The sequence below is a fragment of the Cryptococcus neoformans genome, assembly GCF_000091045.1.
Source record: "Cryptococcus neoformans var. neoformans JEC21 chromosome 2 sequence".
Lineage (NCBI taxonomy): Eukaryota > Fungi > Basidiomycota > Tremellomycetes > Tremellales > Cryptococcaceae > Cryptococcus > Cryptococcus deneoformans.
The window spans coordinates 402,501-421,942 of NC_006684.1; the positions used below are offsets into that span (position 1 = coordinate 402,501).

General features: G+C 46.8%; 9 protein-coding genes across 9 annotated transcripts in view; 4 read left to right on the top strand and 5 right to left on the bottom strand.

Moving 5' to 3' along the window:
* The window catches only part of CNB01330 (expressed protein), a 1,368-nt gene extending 931 nt beyond the window's left edge, over positions 1-437 (bottom strand). The window contains exons 1-2 of the mRNA XM_568805.2: positions 139-437; positions 73-79 (exon numbers count right to left, since the gene is read on the bottom strand). Of these exons, the coding sequence (XP_568805.1) occupies positions 73-79; positions 139-312 (181 nt within the window). The 5' untranslated portion in view covers positions 313-437. The remainder of the gene's footprint in view (positions 1-72; positions 80-138) is intronic.
* A 204-nt stretch (positions 438-641) lies between these two features.
* CNB01340 (expressed protein) lies at positions 642-2,104 on the top strand. The gene is made up of 4 exons (XM_568806.2): positions 642-978; positions 1,039-1,120; positions 1,180-1,251; positions 1,305-2,104. The coding sequence occupies exons 1-4, from the start codon at positions 745-747 to the stop codon at positions 1,358-1,360; spliced, it is 444 nt and encodes a 147-aa protein (XP_568806.1). The 5' UTR covers positions 642-744; the 3' UTR covers positions 1,361-2,104.
* On the bottom strand, positions 1,390-4,555 carry CNB01350 (hypothetical protein). The gene is made up of 7 exons (XM_024656471.1): positions 4,462-4,555; positions 4,296-4,402; positions 4,127-4,242; positions 3,957-4,078; positions 3,793-3,908; positions 3,517-3,740; positions 1,390-3,461 (listed from the first exon to the last, which is right to left on the bottom strand). Exons 1-7 carry the CDS (start codon positions 4,483-4,485, stop codon positions 1,489-1,491), a joined length of 2,682 nt encoding a protein of 893 aa, XP_024512124.1. The 5' UTR covers positions 4,486-4,555; the 3' UTR covers positions 1,390-1,488.
* Positions 4,556-4,709: 154 nt separating this feature from the next.
* On the top strand, positions 4,710-6,962 carry CNB01360 (expressed protein). The gene is made up of 5 exons (XM_568808.2): positions 4,710-4,852; positions 4,906-5,083; positions 5,137-5,682; positions 5,740-6,024; positions 6,076-6,962. Exons 1-5 carry the CDS (start codon positions 4,747-4,749, stop codon positions 6,242-6,244), a joined length of 1,284 nt encoding a protein of 427 aa, XP_568808.1. The 5' UTR covers positions 4,710-4,746; the 3' UTR covers positions 6,245-6,962.
* Positions 6,303-8,366, bottom strand: CNB01365 (hypothetical protein). Its single transcript, XM_024658931.1, has 3 exons — positions 7,301-8,366; positions 7,156-7,250; positions 6,303-7,095 (listed from the first exon to the last, which is right to left on the bottom strand). Exons 1-3 carry the CDS (start codon positions 7,673-7,675, stop codon positions 6,381-6,383), a joined length of 1,185 nt encoding a protein of 394 aa, XP_024514203.1. The 5' UTR covers positions 7,676-8,366; the 3' UTR covers positions 6,303-6,380.
* Positions 8,367-8,576: 210 nt separating this feature from the next.
* Positions 8,577-9,652, top strand: CNB01370 (DNA-directed RNA polymerase, putative). Its single transcript, XM_024656472.1, has 7 exons — positions 8,577-8,734; positions 8,795-8,892; positions 8,943-9,019; positions 9,072-9,165; positions 9,220-9,372; positions 9,440-9,514; positions 9,565-9,652. The coding sequence occupies exons 1-5, from the start codon at positions 8,648-8,650 to the stop codon at positions 9,329-9,331; spliced, it is 468 nt and encodes a 155-aa protein (XP_024512125.1). The 5' UTR covers positions 8,577-8,647; the 3' UTR covers positions 9,332-9,372; positions 9,440-9,514; positions 9,565-9,652.
* CNB01380 (damaged DNA binding protein, putative) lies at positions 9,599-12,958 on the bottom strand. Its single transcript, XM_024656473.1, has 14 exons — positions 12,702-12,958; positions 12,601-12,652; positions 12,396-12,548; positions 12,249-12,338; positions 12,116-12,194; positions 12,004-12,061; positions 11,255-11,953; positions 11,067-11,194; positions 10,895-11,012; positions 10,613-10,842; positions 10,284-10,565; positions 9,885-10,229; positions 9,773-9,837; positions 9,599-9,731 (listed from the first exon to the last, which is right to left on the bottom strand). Exons 1-14 carry the CDS (start codon positions 12,849-12,851, stop codon positions 9,655-9,657), a joined length of 2,526 nt encoding a protein of 841 aa, XP_024512126.1. The 5' UTR covers positions 12,852-12,958; the 3' UTR covers positions 9,599-9,654.
* Positions 12,959-13,150: 192 nt separating this feature from the next.
* CNB01390 (heterokaryon incompatibility protein HET-C, putative) lies at positions 13,151-17,123 on the top strand. The gene is made up of 13 exons (XM_568811.2): positions 13,151-13,277; positions 13,343-13,493; positions 13,540-13,844; positions 13,895-14,039; positions 14,092-14,129; positions 14,180-14,343; positions 14,396-14,662; positions 14,713-14,937; positions 14,989-15,160; positions 15,218-15,486; positions 15,558-16,239; positions 16,292-16,348; positions 16,441-17,123. Exons 1-11 carry the CDS (start codon positions 13,196-13,198, stop codon positions 16,107-16,109), a joined length of 2,370 nt encoding a protein of 789 aa, XP_568811.1. The 5' UTR covers positions 13,151-13,195; the 3' UTR covers positions 16,110-16,239; positions 16,292-16,348; positions 16,441-17,123.
* Positions 16,116-17,865, bottom strand: CNB01400 (expressed protein). The gene is made up of 3 exons (XM_024656474.1): positions 16,748-17,865; positions 16,329-16,693; positions 16,116-16,266 (listed from the first exon to the last, which is right to left on the bottom strand). The coding sequence occupies exon 1, from the start codon at positions 17,786-17,788 to the stop codon at positions 16,769-16,771; it is 1,020 nt and encodes a 339-aa protein (XP_024512127.1). The 5' UTR covers positions 17,789-17,865; the 3' UTR covers positions 16,116-16,266; positions 16,329-16,693; positions 16,748-16,768.
* Between the last annotated feature and the right edge of the window lie 1,577 nt (positions 17,866-19,442).

Here is a 19,442-nt window from a genome sequence, read left to right on the forward strand (position 1 = left end):
CGTCTTGAAATATCAGCACTCATCCAGTCCCACACGTTCCTCCATCCCCTATTTTTGCACTGGACAACCCACCTCCATACTTTTTATCAAAAGTCAGCAAAGGCACCAACCTTACAAACCCAATACCATCCGTCTTACCTGAGGCTCAATAAAGTCGCCAAAAGTCGTCGCGCTCCGCATAGCGTGAAATCCGCTGGCCATGACAGCTGCTGTGCCGACATGAAAGAAGAGTCGCCCTAAATATGGGGTTTGGGGGGCAGAAGCGGTAGTGCGAACGGGTCGTGGCCCTTGTGATTGAGTGCCGGCACTCATTTCGTACTTGGATAAGCTGTCGCTGTGGGATTTAGCAGAAAATAAGAGTGAGTGTTTCTACTGATTGTGTTGTGTGGGTAAATTCGTTATCAACGAGCCGAAATATCGGCAGCAGCTGAAGGCGTCTCGAACGATGCATGATGACGTAGGCATTTAGCATTATTCCAGCATCGACGACGCATCTCTTCCCGGTTGTCACGGTCGCCGAAAAATAATAATTAAAAGTAATTAATAAAAAAGGACGAGCGGACTTGGCCGATTTGAAAGGTTTGTCACCACTCGCATGAGTGACGATCTTTATTTGCGCGCGGGCGTCGACTTGCGAGCACTTGCGTCGACTTCCGGGCTCAGACACATCTCTCCCACAAACAGCTATTTTTAAGGACCTCAAATATAATTATACACGTCGTACTTCCAAGCCCTCACACTATTATGATCAATATCTCTTATTACACCCTTCCCCTCGTCCATCTCCAAACTCTTGGGGCTTCCATCCGATTTGCTACCCGACGATTGGGTTTCCGCAACAATGTTAACCCTCGTCAAGTGCTTGATGATATGGAAAAGTCTGGCAAGGTGAAACCCAAGACTTTGGAAAAGCTCAGAAGGAGGCAAGCAGCCCACGAGAACTGCTTTGAGAATGAGGCGATCTTTATCGGAGCCGTCGTGAGTGCGCCCTTTGAAACGGTTTCAAGACAGACAACTCTTAATCACTCTCTTTTACAGATCGCTGGTAACCAGGTAGGGCTTTCGACCAAGTACATGAACATCATGTCCGTGTCATACTTTCTGCTTCGATGTATCTACAGTATATATATTTATTCTTCAATCACCGCCAGCTATATGATGCTGACCTTGTTACTGTAGTCTGGATGTACATTAATTTTGCAGATCAAAAGAAATCGTATTGGAGGACGATTGTCTATTGGACCAGCAACTGTGAGTTCTGTATTCGCGGTAAAGGGATAGACTCTTGTGACTGATATGTGTAGTTTGCTTCCTCACCACATTCGTCAAGTGCGGCCTCAAGTTGAACGCTGGCGATTAGATATTGCGCGGACAATGCATGAGCTGAAAGTGGTACTTCATCATTATATGGGCAAGATCGTTACATTTCATCATATCATCAACAAATTAATCAGATCAACGTGGGACATTACATTACTACACAAAAACTTATCGTCGCATCGTACAATCAATGACTTCGCCGTCTTTTGTCGAGCTGATAATTTTGTACTTTGGCCGTCGCCTAGCCGGGGATGATACTTTTGTTTTCTTTGGGGATGTTGCTCTTTGTGTATTAGGAGGTGTAGGCGGGGGAGGCGATAGGGAGGATGATTGGCTAGACCCAGAAAGGAGAGGGTGGCTGAGTATCGAACTTTCCCGTGGCGAGCGTGAGCTTGGTTTGTTCAAAGGACAGGCAGGAAATGAGACAGAGGTAGAGCGAGATGAACGAGATGATTGGGTATTGATCTTAGTGGAACTAGAAAGAATACCAGATGGCGGGGATGAGATTTTAGGCGACCTGGCGGCTTGTCTACGATGAATGGGCTTCGCTGGAGCTGTATCCTCTTCACTCGATGAGCAGAGATCGATAACTTCCTGAGCCTGCACCCGGCGTGGTGGGAAGGCAGATGGCGAGGATATAGTCTTTCTGAACGTTCGACTGGAGAACCGTGGGGTGATAGTGGGAGTTGCCGTGGACTGCTCAGGAGAAGGGGAAGACTTGGAGAGGTCGGTGATCGTTTTTAAAGGTGAAGTGGATTTGTGGATTTTTTTACGAGCACGCCGGGCAGTTCGACTGGAGCCTTCACCTTTCTCTCCACCGGACGGTGTACTGGAGGTAGATGTGTTAAGAGCTGGTCGTGCTAGCTTCTTTTTCTCGGCATTATTTGAGGACTTTTGCGTGGGAGATGCAGGTGGTGAAGGGGAAGGCGACAGGCTGAGATCGATGACCTCTTGCGTAGCCTTACTTTGCGGTGGCGTTGGCTCAATTTGCTCTTCTTCCTCCTCAAAAGCATCTAGTGTTGATTCTTTGGGGCGTTGACTGAAGAAGGAGGTGAACGCATTTACATCCTCCCCGTCTGCTTCAAGCGCCTTCTTCCCCCTTCCCCTCTTTGCCTTACCAGCGGCATTTGTTTTCAAAGGCTGGACATCCTTTTTAGGCGTTTTCAACTTACTGGCCGTTTTGGCAGCCAGCTTATCATCGTAAGCTTTGACTAGTTCCGGCCATGCCTCTCGTACGAGGTATTGAGGAAGCCAGACTCTGATTTCAGACTTGGAGGCCGTTTGAGTTGCGGACACTTTATCATCGTTGTCTTTATCAGCATGGTCGGCGAGTCCTAGTCTGTTCTTTTCTTCTTGAGGAAGTTCGCTAGGGTCGACTCGTATGCCAAGCATGGCATTGCGGCAACGTTCAACATACACATCCTGGTGAAATGAGATGCGGTAGTCTTTCTCCGTTCCATCTTTACTTGTCCTCTCTGAGTGGATTTGGACGATATGAGGTGGAACGGTATCGCGCAGCTGAGTTGCCGGGTTAGGAAACTGAGAAGCTCCGGTCGATTTGGACGATATAGGAGATGGGACAGACTGTTGAAAGAAGGAAGTAATTCTCGAAGGCGTCTTCTCTGGACCTATGCCAACGCCTAGACCCAAGCTATCCCTAGCGCGTACCGCCTCTCGAGCGGCGTTCATAATTTCTGCTCCAAAGATACCCACAGACTCTCCTGCAAATTTCTTGCACACAAGATCCTTGGTTCCCCATTCAAAATATTTCTCACATGCTGCTGCCATGCCCTCCATATCGCCTCTCCCTTCACTCCTTGCCTTTCCTCTGGCCATGGAACAGCTTCCCTGTCCGAAACCAGGCCATCCTTGAGAAGGGTCGTCCAAAGGGCTAGTGCATGGGCTGAGATAAGCGTCCAAAGTGGACGTTGGAAACAGCTGCGAAGGGGACATTGCTGAGAGCTTGTTAGAGCGATCAGGGTAACGCTTGTCCTGCTGTTTAGAAGAATTTGTCCGGAGTTCTTCCACCATACGAGCGTGAAGCCCGGGCAAAGACTTCAGGAAAGCTTGCTTGTCACGGCAGTATTCTTTCAAGTAGTCAGAAAGCCCAGCTTTGGCAAGACCGTAGGATATTTTATGTCCTGTATTTGAATTAGGTCAGTAAACATATTATCGCATTGAGTTCGAGACACTCACCGATACTGTAGAGTCCTTCGGGCGTGTAGTCTCCGCCACTTAAAAGGGCAATCCATACCATTGCCATTGTGCAGCTTTCTTCAGATGTCAGTTCGGTGTCCTGCTCTTTTGCCCATTCTCCACAGATCCGGGATAGTGTATATACGTCGTAATCACGTTTAGAGCCGGCAGATGGATTATTCTTCGTTGAAGAAGCCAGCGATCCTGAGAGAGTCGGGGAAGAACTGGCTAGCTGTCAGCACGAATGCAAGGTATAGAACCCATCCAAAAGCTTACTTCCTGATGAGACATTTCGCTCCAAATAGAAGAGCATCTCCGTCATCGGACAAAATGGCATCTATCTTTCCTTGCCGATTCATTACAGCCAACTCTGCTTCCGCCTCTCCCGGCGCCTGTCATACCTTCAGCTGGACGATTAATTCCAAATCGCCGTTACTCACGTTCCACCATTCAAGACCACAGGTGTCAAGTAAGGCCTTAAACTGTTTGCTTCGGTAATCATGGGTTCCGAATTTTCCCCCGACCTTCTGATTTCTTTTCATCGCAGGCTTGTTGGGACCATCTAATTGGTAATTAGTTATCGTATCCTGTCAGGACCAAATTCACCAACCAAAAACAAATACTGGCAGTACAGGATGTTGGAGTAATGCTGTGATCTTGAAAAATATGGTCCTTAGGAAAGGGTTTTCACCATGTTGAGGTACAGCCGCATGAAAGATCCAAATTCTGTCACAAGGTACAATAAGCTAGGACTTCCATTTACCACAAGAGCCACTTACGAAGCATCTATACCAACTGTGAGTGCTCTCAGGCCGTTCTTATTTTCCAAAAAGGCTTCTTTGGAGAGCGTATGTAGCGTAACGCTCGCCGCACTTGGTCTCAGAAGCTAATTTATATCAGTACCTAATGCCTTAAGAACGAGTAAAATGGAGTAAATTGACTCACGTCCCAAAGACCAGAAACACCCATTTCTCTTTGGATAGATATGTAGGCCCAGGTGTCTCCGTACCAAAAATCCCAAGAAGTCGAGCAAGTAGTAAATACTAGATACGGAAATGGTTTGTTGTTGACATATCGTTGAGCGGTTGAGTGGACCATTTGCCACGTGCCTGAATATTGGCATCACGTGATCAAATATCTCTCAAAACTCAAAAGTTGTCTATGCTCGAATGAAACTATTATTGTTGTCCACAGAAATCACTTCTCCTGGTCATAGCCCTTGCCCAAATCATGGCATCCTCCCAGAAAAAGCCACAAAAACGCAAGTCTGCTGCAGCAGACTCCCTCGTCCACGTGTCTGTTGGCGACTCGTCTAGAGGGTCAGGCCCCGCTTTTGGTAAGTCGCCCAGCGGAATAGTCAACGAGTATCTTCTGACTGAACTTGCCCAGTCAACTTTCCCTCAGTAAAGCCTTCCAAGAAAATCCCTTTCACAATGTATACCCGAGACGCCGCTACCACTGCCGATTTGACAAAACAACACACCCTTATTGCCGGTGAAACAGAAGACGTTGAGTTCTTCAGTACAAATAGGGACCGATCCAACAATCCCGAAGGCGTAGACTGCCAGTATGTCAGAATCCTATTTCATCCAGTAAATGCTAACCAGTATACTGTTGCAGGTATCTTCCGGCTGTCTATGACCCATCAACCCGAACAGTCCACGTACACCCATCTGCTCCACTCTATCTCGTCGCCCACCGTGCTAAACGACTTCGTACCGTTCCGCTGACTGTCCCACCCGATCAAGCTGCTAAGGCTCAATGGCGTACCCAACGTAACGATCTTGGTGAAACCTTCGGCACGCGAAAAGCTAAGGCTCAAATCAAGAGCGAAGAGAAGAACAGAGTTGATGCAGGTGCTATGAAGGATGTTAAGGGTCACTTGATGGAAAGCATTGGAGAGCTCGAAGAGGAGAACGACTCAGTCGCTCCTAGCGAGTTTATCCCGAACCCTAACACTGACACCGCGGATCCCACCGAAGTCTACACTCGCGAGTCCATAATTACTACACAAGAATGGGCCGCGATCGATGCTTCACGTTTGTTGGCGATCGAGGACGATAAAGAGAGGGCGAGTGCTCTTCCTTACAAGCGAAGCTCATGGCTCCAATACAAGAGTAGAGCAGTGGCCAATATCAAGGATAAGACCGCTCGAAAAACTCAAATGTAGGCCATTTTATAACCGGATTAGGCTCTTTGACCTCAATGCTGACGCCATTGTAGGAAATATCTATACTACCTTTCCTGCCTTTTAACGCTCCTTGATTTTAGCCCTCGTCTCTCCAAAACTCCCGTCCACAAACTCGCCCCCGCTTTCCCCCAAGTCCCTCGCCAAATCATTGACGGCATGCTGAGTCGTTTTGCGGAGCCTAACGGTCTCAAGCACAATGTGACAGAAAAGACCAAGACCAAGCTTCTCGTGTGGATCTGTTTGTTATATCTGATCCTTGAAGGTTATTCGGTTGAGGTTGCGAAGGTCGCAAAGGAATTAAAGATGGAGCCTGCCAAGTAGGTTTTCTCTTGCAAGAGCTTACCCGGATCAATACTGACCCGAATCAGGGTCGCCACTCTCTACAAACAGCTCGGTTGCAACGTTAAGCTTGCCTCTCCTGCTGAGCGTGAAGCACAGGGTATCACTCTCGCTCAGGCTAACGCAGCTCGTCGTGCTGTCCTCGTTGCCCCTGTCAGATTCCCCAAGCTCAAACGACGCGGCCCTGTCAAGCGCTGATCTGGTATCAGCATGAAAAGGATAGTGCGTTACATGGCGTATCTGCATCGAATCTGCGTTATGAGTATAGACTTGGGTATATATGTATGGTCATAAAGCATTAAGCATCTTTTTTTAGCCGGAAGCTTTTAAAGCCTTACGCTCTCTCTTTAACGGTACTTGAACGCGTTCTGGGACCTGTTGGCCCTCGTTGTGTACGTTGACCTCGAGATTTCAATGCCCGAGCCACCTGAACTCTTCGCCCTGCATCCTGATTAGAAACATTTTTTGCCAATGCTGTCCTTGCGTGCGCTCTCCCTTTGATTCTAGCCATCATTGAGGGTGTGGGAATACTACTCATCTGAAGAATGGCCGCATCTCTTCTCATCGCAGCATCCTCTGCCTCGACACTATAGCAACTCCTCATCTTGCCCTGGTAATTTCTTACGGTGATGCAGCCTCCTTTTCTTAGATGATACGCAGTCTCGGCGTCAAGCCACACAAGCTGGCCCATCTCCGACGGTTCATCAGGATAGGGGACGAGGTTAGAGAGATGAAGACTTTCGTTCGAAGGACGATTGAGTAGGGCTGGTGGAATCAGATGCTTGCCTACTCGGGGATCGGAAAAATGAGGGTTTTGGATAATGCGCGGTGTGACAGAGGTGCAAGGGCCGCCGAGCAATTGAGAGGGGAAGGAAGTTGAATGGGTTTTGTCGGAGAGGTTGAGCGCGGATAAACTGAGGGATACCATGGGTCTAGAGGCTTGTTGAATTTTCTGGTCACTGTCGACCACCTCTTCCGGAATAGGACCGTCCCAGAGGTTCGGTGGAAGCACAAAAGGGTAAAGCTTGAGACGAGGACCGAAAACATATCTTAAGAGAAGTCAACGAAGGTTTGTTCTTGGGGGACCCTACAAAATTGAAATGACTCACTGTGATGGTCGATCTAAACGATTGTTGTGGGGATTTTGATCCGGAGTAGGTGATCGATAGATTTGATACTGAGGGTTTACGGACTGAATGGGAATCTAAAATAATTTTATTCACAATATTCAATCTGTATTGTCCATCCACTTACTCGACAGACTTCCGTTGTTGCACTTTCTCTGGACTCGGCCCTCGTAAACGATTCTTTATGTTGCCTGAATGATACCGGAGATGATGTCTTAGCACTTATATCTTTGTCCAAATGAAAGATAGATGTCGATGAGAGCGAATGTCCTTGCTTTTTCAAATTAAACCCAGCTGTCGACCGGGGATTGGGCAGCTGGCGAGAATCGAGGAAAAGACTGGCAGATCTAGCACGGGAACGAACCGGATGAGGATAGCAGCTATCAATAGGGTCATTGGTAGGTTGGGTGTTACTTGCTGAAGTTGGAGCAGGAGATGGATCGCGGTCATAAGGAGGGGTGGTGAAGCGAGACTTGATTGATTCGGGGGTAAGAGGAGACATGATGGTAGGCAGATAAAACGACAGTTCAAACAGAGACGGAAGGATAGTGTCAAGCTACTAAGAAGAATGTTTATCAAATACGCAAAGACGAGTATCTTTCCTTCTTTCGATCCCTTCATTGGTACTTATACACAGCAGTCCAACTCACACGAACAATCCGAAGTATGAAGGCGTATCACTGCTTCAGCTCCATCAGCACGTCTCTCTTTTTTCTCTTCGGTAATCCTTATTGTTAGCTAGGATAAACAATAAAACTTTCATGCACTGCACAGACCGCATGTATTAACTCTACCTGTGGTGCCAACGGTCCCAATGGTTCATTGCCGATTATTACCCCGAAGAACAGACAGCTTGATTTGTTTCGAATGACGCGTTTGGGTTGGATCCTCGTTGTTCTTTTATTAGATGGGTTGTTAATTTAGGAGAGTTTGTTGAAAAAAAAAAGGAAAAAGATGATTGCGTGTGGGAGTATCACGGGTCCAAGGAATCATTGTCTTTTCAGTCGACATGGCCGGTGAGGAAGTAGGACAGTCGCATGAGAAACAATAAACTCAGCTGCGCAATCTGTCAGCAATCAACGATTGTATCAGTACATCGAAATGGCTTGATATCTGAGAGTAATGGGCGACGCGACTAGAGGCTTTGAAGACAAAAAGTATCTGTTGTCTGAACGAGCAAATGAACAAAAACAGCGACATTGATTCCGTCCGAAAGACAAAAGGCAAATGTATCACACTTCGGCTCTCGATAAAACCGGAACGAACAAGGGGCAATTAATCAGGGTAATCAGGTACCATCGGCGGCAAGAACCGCCTTAACCTTCGGTGAACGGGGACGAGACTTATGTAGGATACAAAGTAAATTTCTGAAATTACTCTCGGTGCCTTCGAGATTTTGATTCTTCGATCCTTAAGTCCGCCATATTCAAAGCAATACCGATACGACGGCCCGAAGCCCCAAAAATCCATCAGAATGTCCCAACCCATCTCCAAGCTTGACAATCCAAGTACTCTCCTTCAATCTGTCTCCTCAAATGCCGTTCACGAAAAGATCACTATAGTGCGTCTTGTGGCCAATTGTTGGCGATACCAGGCATTATACTGACTAAGACATCGTTAGTTACCAGGACATGAACCCGATTACTCAGCTTGTACTTTTGCTCTCTGGCAAGAAGATCATACTCTTGGAAATGCTTTGCGATGGATTATCATGAAGGAGTATGTGTGGCCTTACAAATACCATCAGATGTAAAATTGACCCGCTGCAGCCCCGAGGTGGAGTTTTGTGGCTACACAGCTCCTCACCCGTCAGAACCCAAGATTCATCTGCGAATTCAAATGTACGGTGAGTAAGGAGTTTGCTCTATCCTGTTAAACTGCGCTAACTAAGCTTATAGAGAACCAATCCGCCGTGGACTGCTTACGGAGAGCTCTCTCCAACTTGCGTGATCTTCTCAATGCTGTGAACGATTCTTATACTTCCAGTTTACAGTATGTTTGCTTATTTCATGTCGTATAATTTCTTGGTGCTGATTTGCGTCTTAGAAATGACGATTACGTGCGGGAGGATGACTACGACGTAAAAGCGGCTGTCGACGAGACATTGAAAGAAAGAGGATTCGCTGTTGAGGAGGATGATAGGATGGATGTTTCATGATAGGTGATATAACGATTTCTGTTGGACTATAGAGATGTAATGTACAAATTCACTTTTTGATCCAATTAAGAAAGCAAGTTAAGGTACTTTACTGCTGACGATTCTTAGAAACAATACAGCGTCGATTATCAGTTGATTTTGAAGGAGTATGTACGTTGTTTGATAACGACAATCCGCTAGAAGGTGAGTAGAGAGTAAAAAGTCATTAAATGAACTGATTGCAATGCACGCAGAAGCTATTAATGGGCATCATGGACATATCCATTTGTTTGTTACATATTAATAACTCTTACATACATATTTAACAACGTCACTCTTGTGCTTTATTCAAAATCCTCCATGGCTGCCTCGGCCTCTTCTTCCGAAATCTTACTAACAGATTTACCGGCTGACTTAAAATCTACAACATAATCAGCTTCGTCTGGGTCATGCATGACTTACAGTCCCAGAAATCAGGATGCTTGAAACCTCTAGCCTTAACAGTTTGCTCAAGAGAATCAATGCAGCTATTACACCCTCAGCTCGTTTTTCGCCACATTTTCGCGTCACCCACTTATTATACGTTTCCACTTCCTCGTACCCAAGCGCGGTAGACCTCATCAACTTTAAGCAATCGATTGCTCCAGCAAAGTTTTGCCTTGAGAAACTGCTCTCCACATTTTCCTTTACCACTTCATTCATATCCTGAATGGCCTTGCGAAAAACATCTCCGACCTGAATCACGCGGTTGAAATCGTCAATCGGACTACCATTACTGATAAGTCTGCCCGGCTTTGGCTTGCTTTGGTCTTGAATAGGAGCTGCGGTTGTGGGCTGGGACGACGTTTGAGTCTGAAGTTCGGTCTTGGTAGTGGGTTTTGTCTCGGTCGGTTCAGCGAAGAGTTCATCTTCATTGATACTATGTCATCTGTCAGCTAACCACATGGATCATAAGATACATGAGGTCACTTACAATCCTTCGTCTTCACCTAGTTCTTCCTTCTGCGCCTTCCGCCTCTTCCTTTTCTCCGGGACTTTCTTGATATCTAGAACCTCTTTCAATCGCTCTGTCACGTCTTTCACCTTTTCAGCAAGTTCTGACGGCGTTTCAAAGTACTTGGTAAGTTCAGGATGGGGCGGTCCAAGCGGATCTTTGTCAAGATCGGGGGTGAGGGACGCGTGGAAAACAGCCTCTTTGATTCGATGAATGACAGGGTTCACCGCTTCCCATGGTTTAAACCAAGTAACATCTTGGCTGCTTATTGTTAACTGAGTAATTTGCAACATGAAGGCAAAACTGACCCTTGTTCGTCCATCTGTTCGTCCACATCCTGTTCCTCATTTTCCTGGGTCTTTCTCTTCCCCTCTCTTGCATATTCATCCAGATCCATACCCAGAACCAATTCATCCATCAGCAGACTTTGTTCCTTAGTAGGCAAGAGGGGATGTTCCGTTAAAATCTTGCCAGTGTTGGTCTTAATGGTGGTCAGTGATGGGAAACGGAAGGTGCGTTCGTCTTCGGCAAAAGGCAGCTGTAAACAGGTATCAACGGGCCGATATAGACATTCTTCTGAAGCAACCTACTTTCAGCCAGTACATGTACGGCAATATGCTGGGCTTTCCTTCTTCATCGGGTCCTTTGTTTTCAATGACTGGTACGCAGGCACCCATGGTTGGCTCACCCCTGTCCTTCAGGACCCATCTAATTCATACTTAGCTCAGCGTTATTCTTACAAGGATAGGATGGGCATCTCACCTCGTCACTGCACACATCTTCCGATCGTGCATTGCTTCAACCAACGCTGAGAACTGAATTTGAGCTTTTGGAGAGAGCAGATCAGGCCAGACATATCGTGCTTCACCGATGAGATGATATCTTCGTATCTAGAGAACTTGTAGCGTGAGCTGTGAGGATCCTTGGCAGGCGATCGATATGTTACGCACGTTTTCCACAGGGAAAAACCCAAGTACTTCAATGCCCTTACTAGTGTCGAGCGTCGTGAAGGTTTTCTCGGGCACAGGAACCCATGTAGATCCAAACTTCCATGCCTTGACCACATCCTCTTTATCGACGTATTCTTCGTCATCTTCTTCCTCATTTTCATTTTCATCTACCTGTTCAGAAGGTTCAAGACCACTTGCTTGAGTGCTAATTCGATTGCCTGAGGCATTAATCTCCGGCTTTTTGATCACATATGAGTGATGCTGCTTGACTTCAGCCGAGATCATCCCCGCCATTTCCTCGGTACTGGGTGGATTTTTGCCCTGCGACTGCGACTGGTTGAGTAGCCCAGAGATTAATGGATTCGACAGTGAGATACCATCGGCCGTAGAGCGCATGGGCATTTGCAAATCCATGGCTGGCTTCCACGCTTTTGAGAATGTAGGTGCTGAAGCTTTGGCGGTAGCCTTGCTGTATCTAACGGGGATAACGATGGCTTCATCCCGGCCAACATCCAAGGAGCCGATGTGTAGATCTATGCCACTAAGGGTGCTATTGACAGTGGCAACCTGTGGGCTACGAGCTGCTTCCAGGGAGTCGTCAAAAACTTTCAAGGCAGGGTAGAGTCGCGGATTGGATGATTGCTCCAGACGCCCCTGCAGCGTAGAGGTGAAGACACGCCAGAATTTCTCTGAGAGCCGCTGAGCCCAGAAATTAGACAGCAAATTGATAATGGCAAACGAAAACTTACTTTATTTCGAGATTTACTTTTATCTACTGCTTGTGAAATGGGTTGAAAATCAATGCCACTGGTGTCGATCAGCATAATGATATAGAGATGCAGGAACCAATGAGACACTCACAGTACCCGGAGGATGACCTGCAGTTGCTCTAGCCTGTCAATAGCTTCTTCATACTCATCCTGTTCAAACGCAGTTTCTCCTGTACTGTTGTATCAGTGACGAATGTATGCACATCAAGTGGAATCAAGTCTACCGTCCGTGATCAGTGTCAAGTCAACCGACCATTGCTTTGTGACCTTCCAGGATTGTATCATATCTAAACCCACCATGAGGGCAGACACAGCTATCCAGAATGCTCCATCAGTTTGAAGCCGTCATCAAAAGTTCAGAAGCTACTTACGATTACCAGCATGTTTTCCTTCTTCAAGATTCATCAACACCTCCAAAGCTTTGGCCTTGGCGGTTTGACAAGCCACGTCCGATGACACTGCTCTATATAGCTCATTTTCCATACCTTCCTCAAGACCAGAATTATACGCTTGGTTGTTGGTGCCTGCGACTAATGTAAGTACGGCATTCTTAAGGCATACTGGGAACCCGCTCACGACCTCCGAAGCTGACAAGACCGATGACCTCCGTTTTCCTTCCACTTAGTATCTACACGTAAGTAATTAGTGCTTATTCATATCCACTAGGTCTTTCTTACTTTTGACTGTATTTGTCTTGCTACGTACTCTTTGGCGAGGCTCAACTTGGACACCTTGCCTGACCCAGAAGGATCGGCTTTGAGCTCGCCCATAGGAGGCGAGACATCGATGGCAAAGATTGAGAGGGTGAAGCCGGCTCTGTCAGACATAGATCGGATGTACTGCTAACCAGAGTGCAACAATATAGTTATTCAGGTGCAGTTGGATGTTTTGTATCGGTGAAGCTGCCCACCGTTATCGTGATGATTGCTCCCCTGGCCGGCGTCATCAATCGCTGTTGTTTTTAGACGCGTCCGGTTGACGTGTGATGACGGAGAGGGTTGGATGTCCGTCAAAATGCCAAGCTTTGTTTCCCCAAATAAATGATGACGTGTTGGTGGGCGGTGTTGTTGGAATATGGAGTGACCAAGTGAACACGGGCCAGCAACGAGATAACTTCCTTTCGTATCTCACCTCACTTTCTTCCTTCATTCCCTTTCTCTTGCTCAACAATATGGCAAAAACGGCCCTTCTTTTGCTACTCGTGGCACTCGTCACCCTATCATTCACTCCCGGTGTCTACGCGTTCGGAGCTGGTGCGTACTCTCCACACTGTTTCTTTCGTTCTCCATATGCTAAAGGATGTTCAAACGACCAATAGGAAACATTCCTTCCTTTTCATACCTTGAAGAAAAGGCTTTTAGGCATGGTGATATTGAAGACATCATTGCAAATTTGTTCAAAGCCGCTGGTGGCGGTTTCCTCTCCAGAGGTACCAAGTTTACGCCACTGGATGTTAAGCGTGTCTATTTGTAAATGACCCTTCTTTCCTACTCTTGCTTGCTGACACTCTACCAGTGGAAACTGGCTTCGAGACTACAGTCAAGCTGTAGACGTTGGCTCTCTCAAGAAAACCAATCTTCAAACGATCATCAACATTGTCATGGTTTTGGGTTTTATGGCACACGGTTATGCTACTGGCGAGTTTGAAGTCACCAAGGACCGACTCGGCTGCTACCTTCCGACTGAGCATATTGACAACCCTAAGGGATATGCCGATGGCGAAGACGCTAGGCAGTATGACAGTCGATTGCGGGGACCGGTGGATCCCAGGGAGCTCGAAATTGACCCCCGGACCGGAATGAAGAATTACATTGCAAACGGTAAGTTGAATTTTGTTCATGAGCGCCGGGTCCGCATTAAACCATTACAGAGAACGGGGGCTGGGCAACTTCGAAAGCTCTCGTGAGGCAGAGGCTACAAGAGTGTATTCATTATGGTCGACAGTACAGGTCGAACAATAACAAGTCCGACCTGTACGAAGCCTTCCAGCTTCTCGGACGTGCATTGCACACTCTGTAAGTCACGTCAGAACCTAGATTGTGACATCTCTTACCAAATTATATTTAGTGAGGACTTCACTGCCCACTCTAACTGGTGCGAGCTTGGTGAGTGACAACGGCATATAGCAAGGTAGGCTTTGCTAACATATTCACAGCCCTCATTTCCTTCGGTTACACCAACGTTTTTCCCCACATTGGACAGAATGTGAAGGTACGGGCTCCTAATGGGCGTGATGTGTACCCTCTTGTAACAGGCACATTCGGTGGTGCTGATTTCATCCATTCTTTGATGGGTGAAGCGACGGACCATCTTTCGCAGGTTAGTTTTCAAAATGTCATTGTCTTCCTTTTCATTGATGATGAGTCAACAGGCATCTGTTTCCGACCTTAGCAAGCAGATGACCAATGCTCGTTCCGTATCCGAGGGTCAAAGTAGCTCCGCCGACACTCTTCGCCAACTTTTCTTCAGCATTCCGGGCGGTGAAGGAGACAGCATGACTCGTGATTTGGAGGGTATTCAAAACATGCGAGCAGGTCAACCCGGCGGTGTCGATCCTAGCACAATGAGCCCTCAAGAGCTCCATCAGACCATCTGGCAGATTCTGAGCTTCAGGGACTCAGTAATGAAGAAGATTGAAGTAAGTCATTGAGTCTAGGATTTGAAATTGCCGTCTAATCGTTTCTTCAGAACACCATCGATCGAATCCCAGGCCTTTCCGGTCTCGTTGAAAAGATTTCAAACTCTGTTTCTGTCTTCATCATCACCACCCTCGAACCGTTTGTCAAGCCTCTTTTGGGTACCGCTACAGAGGCTCTTGGTCAGTCCTCTCAAGCTGTCATCGACTCACATGACCAATACGAAGTCTGGAATGATCGAAATGCTTCCGACCCCACTCACTCTTTCCTTTCCAAGGTAAAGGGACTCATGCATGCTTTGGCATCAATGCTGACATTGTCCCATTAGGATCACTTTGGTCTCCTTCTCAATCAACCCGCCGGTGAAATCGCCCGAATTGTCGTGGAACACACTGTCAACCTTGTCGTCAAGGCTTGGGACGATAACAACATCAATCCCAGCCAGGTTACTGAGACAGCCCTTGAAGCTTTGTTCCATCCAGACTTTGCCAGTGGGCATTGTAAGTTGTAATCATCCTTTCTATGTCGCGAAGATTCTGATCATTCTGTCAAAATAGCCCAAATTCAGAAGCAAATGCTCGATAAGATGCGTGAATGGATAAACAGCACCGGCTCCAACAAGAATGAGATCTTGCACCGACTCACTTCCGACATGGTAAAGCAGGGTAAGAATCGCCGAATCGGTGATACCTCCGCAACCACGGGGCATGTCCACAATCAGCTTCTGCCTGAGGGTGGACTGCAGCAGGTGATCGCTCAACAAAACGTTCATGTACCTGGTGCAAGCGTACTCAACGCTGGGCAGGATTTGATGTCTGGAAAGATGGTGAGCTCGAATACCCTTCTCGAATACCTTTCAATTGAAATGAGAGATCTTGGACTAATTCTGATCTGTAGCCTTGGGACCAAGGATTTGGAAGTGGTGGTGCTCATGCCTGGCGTGATGTGGATCCCAGTAATCCTAGTGCTCCATCTGGAGGGTATAACGCTCCGACGAATTACAATTCTCAGCCATCCTACAACTCTCAACCTTCCCACACTTACGAGCAATCCTACAGTGGTCAACCCACTTACACTACTCATTCCCAAGCCTCTTACGGTGCCCCGACTATGCCCCAGTCTTATCAGTCACCTTCTCCCCAAAATCACAACTCTCAGCCGTCTTATGGCAATCAAGGCGACGGCTCTGGTTATCCAGGGCAGCAGTATCGCCATGACAGGCCTGGTCACCATCAACCACCTCACCATGGTGGCTATGGAGCGCCACCTCAAGGCGAATATGGTACACCATATGGTGGGCCTCATGGTGGACCGCCTCATGGTGGCCCTCACCAGTCTCATGGAGGATCTCCTCAACCTCCTTATGGGCAACAGCCTCCCTATGGAGGTCAGTCTCAAAATCAATGGGCACAACGCCCTTCTTATCAGGGACCTCCAGGTGGATGGTAAAGATGTCATCGAAGAGATCAATTCATTCTAACTTCCGTTGTCGATGATATTTATGAGATAATGGTTAAAAAAAAAAACGAAAAAGACGAGAGGAAACGAAAAAAAAAAAGGATTGTACACACGAAAAAGAGTATGGGAAATGGGTTGTATCATGTTTCTTGTGCAGTTAACGGCCGTATCAGCTCCAGCTTGCAGCTAGCTATAATGTTCATGACTCACTTGTCCCAAAATGCCTAAACGTACGTTATCCGACAGACTGTCAATGATCCTGTCATATGTGACATGCTGAAAACTTCCTATAACCTGCCATATGTGTTTTCCCTCTCCATAGAGTTTAATCCACCAGCATTGAGGACCCCTTTATCCCTTCATCTCCCCCCCACTTCCTTCAGGGCTTCCTATTTTCACGTCATTGTAACTTTCAGCTTGCCATATCTCGAATTCAACTTCTCTTCGTCTGATATAGGCTAGAGAACATCGCCTGCCATGTTTTATTGACGGGTTCAAATGAATTGAGAGAGTCACAACAAGCGACTTGAAGGTATTATAGCTGAAAAGATGTGGTTGAATGAAAAAGCGCCAAGCTTAAAAGCAGTTAATAGGCTGCACCATGATTGTCCACGTTCAAAATGACTCACTACATGATCTCGGTGCGCTTTTTAGAGGACCCCTCTCTTGAACTGGAACTTTTCGCGGTCCAACTCGACAAATTCACAACGTTCTCCCAAGAAATCTCCAAGCGCTGCATCATTTGGCATCATCTCGGTCAAGACTTGCCAGATCACAGCACCAAACTCCTCCGCAGCCGTAACATGATATTCTATTTTCCATCCCACCTGCCTTGCGCCCTGTGAACGGAGGTGCCTCATGATGTGTCTAGCGACGGTCATTGTCACGTTGCCTCGAAGATCTTTTCGTTTTCCTTTGGGTATATCGAATACCACTTTACAGGATTTACCAGGCTCACAGCCTTCCAGGTAATCTGGTACATACTCTAAAAGTGTTGACCAGGAGTTACAATGCTTGTAAGGGATAGCAAAGATAAGAGTGACAATGTCTGGCTGTCGACCAAGGATATTGTCGAACGCTTGGCGTGGGAGGCGAAATGTCTTCTTTGGTACTTGAGTGAATCGAAAGACAAGTTCCTCAAACTTGTCGCCCAGCGTAACAGAAAGACTACCAGAAGGACCGAGGTTGTAATCATTGTTGTACACGCGAAGCATCTGGGTGTCAATTTCTATTCGTTTCGTGTTATGAAACAGCCTGCTATACAGCCAGTCATCTTTGAGGGAGCAAATATTCTTCAGGGCCGTCAAGTCTGAAAACTTGAGGGTCTCAATATGTCCAAGAAGTTGGAACATACGACCGTAGTTCTCCTCGCAGGCATCAAGGATGTTGGTGTTAATGGTGACGTGGCGGTAGATGCTGGGAATTAAACGTTTGTAATGATATCGAGAGAGAACAAGGTACTTGGCAGGGGCCAGGTACGATAGATGTTCGAGGATGAGATAGTGGACTGGAGAGAGACGTTCGAGAGACAGGGTCTTGGAGGATGAAACGTCAGGAAGTGCTGGTAGGTTGTGTGAGCGGAGAAAGGCTTGGATGGTGTCTGCGAATTCGTGGAGAGTCTCTTGGTCTTTGATGCCCACCAAGTCAGCAATGTGCTTGATATCTGCCATGGTGAAGAATGGGCGCTGAGAGGCAGCTATGCGCTGTAGTGGAGACGAATAGTATTAATAAGCAAGAGCGAGTCGAAAGTCCATCATACAAGCACGGATCGACTTCGTTCCCACCTCCGTTATCGGTGACGACTCACGGAACTAAACGGGGCCGACGGCCGACACATTTATTATTACTATTGTTGTTGATTTCATTACAAACGGACAAAGCCGAATACAAATCAATCAGACAACATTTCGTGGGATCAGTATGCTTTTTTTGTTATCAGATTAAGAATTTTCTATATTAAGAATTTCATATATCCATTTCAGATTTACTATTATTATGCTTCCCTTTATCTTACGGATTATCACATCAAAGCATACTCGTCCATGTTGGATAAAGTAGAGATCTGGGCAGGCTGCTTTCATATCCCGATGAGCATTGGCTAAGTGGAGCGAAACAAATCCAGAAGGGGGGATAACTAGCTAGTTATATGATCAAGGTTTGCACAGAGGAGACAGTAAGAAAAGGATATGCGCACTTTCTACACGTTAGCAAACAAGCTCTACCCAATACGATGTACATGCCAAAACAACATTATCCTAAAAATATAACATCAAACATGCTTCGGCATCCAGATTCTTTCCCACATTTGCTTTTTACATCCCTCGCTTTTTGTAAGCAAATTAGTGGCCATCGAGTTCCACGAAGGCACAACGAATCCTTGATGAACGCTTCTAGTTCTTCGTGAGATGTGGCGAGAGGAGCTGGTAATAGACGACTCAGCGTGGGAACGATGGTTTGGAAATATTGGAATCTGGAACATGGTATTCTATATCGCCAACTCTTCTGTCTGACTCATGATCTCGGATGTGCTTCCAGGTTATGTGCTTGAAATAGCCAGCAATAATCCAGCCCTGGTGGTTCCATCCAGCTGTTCAGCGGGTATGTCGACGACTACTCTGCAAAGCCTGTAAAGATCTCAGTTGGCGAGGTAATCTCGGCAGGATTTGAGAGGGGTCGGCCAAGTCGCACAGTATCGTTAAATTAGTGAGAAGACAAAGATGACTGGGTTCGTCACCTAAAGTGTTGACGCTCGGTGAGGAAATAGAAACTTCTTTTTGGGAGCTCGGTTGATGCGGAACATGTACTCTTGAAAGTTAGCGCTAAGTGCTTCAGTCAAGCTACCCGTGGTACCCAGGCCATTTGGGATACGATAAGCATGAAACGTTTGAGCGGAAAACACTATCCGCTTGACCTTGCTAAACGCCTTATCGTGATCGCCAAAATTAGCGAGGCGACACAGACTTCCTAGAGAAGAACGTCTGCCAATGGAAAAGACTTGGTAAAAGAAAGGGCATGAAGCATACGCTAGTGGTTATGCTGACAAGATGCCATTAGAGCATTGTTAATCGTAATGTGTCGATACAGCCGGAAAAGTTGTCGATCGTAGTGATAGCGGGAGAGATAGAGGTAAGTGGTGGAGTTTGTTTGTGCAAGAATTCGACGATAATACAGTGAACAGGCGAAAGTTTGTCGTATGGGCTGTTGTTGGATTGTGAAGCAAGGTATGGGGCGTTGGCAACAGCAGGAGGTGCCGGTTAAGTTGCGTGATTGAAGGAACAGCTGAATAGCCGAACCAAGTTCAGCAGCAAGTCTTAGGATCCGTCA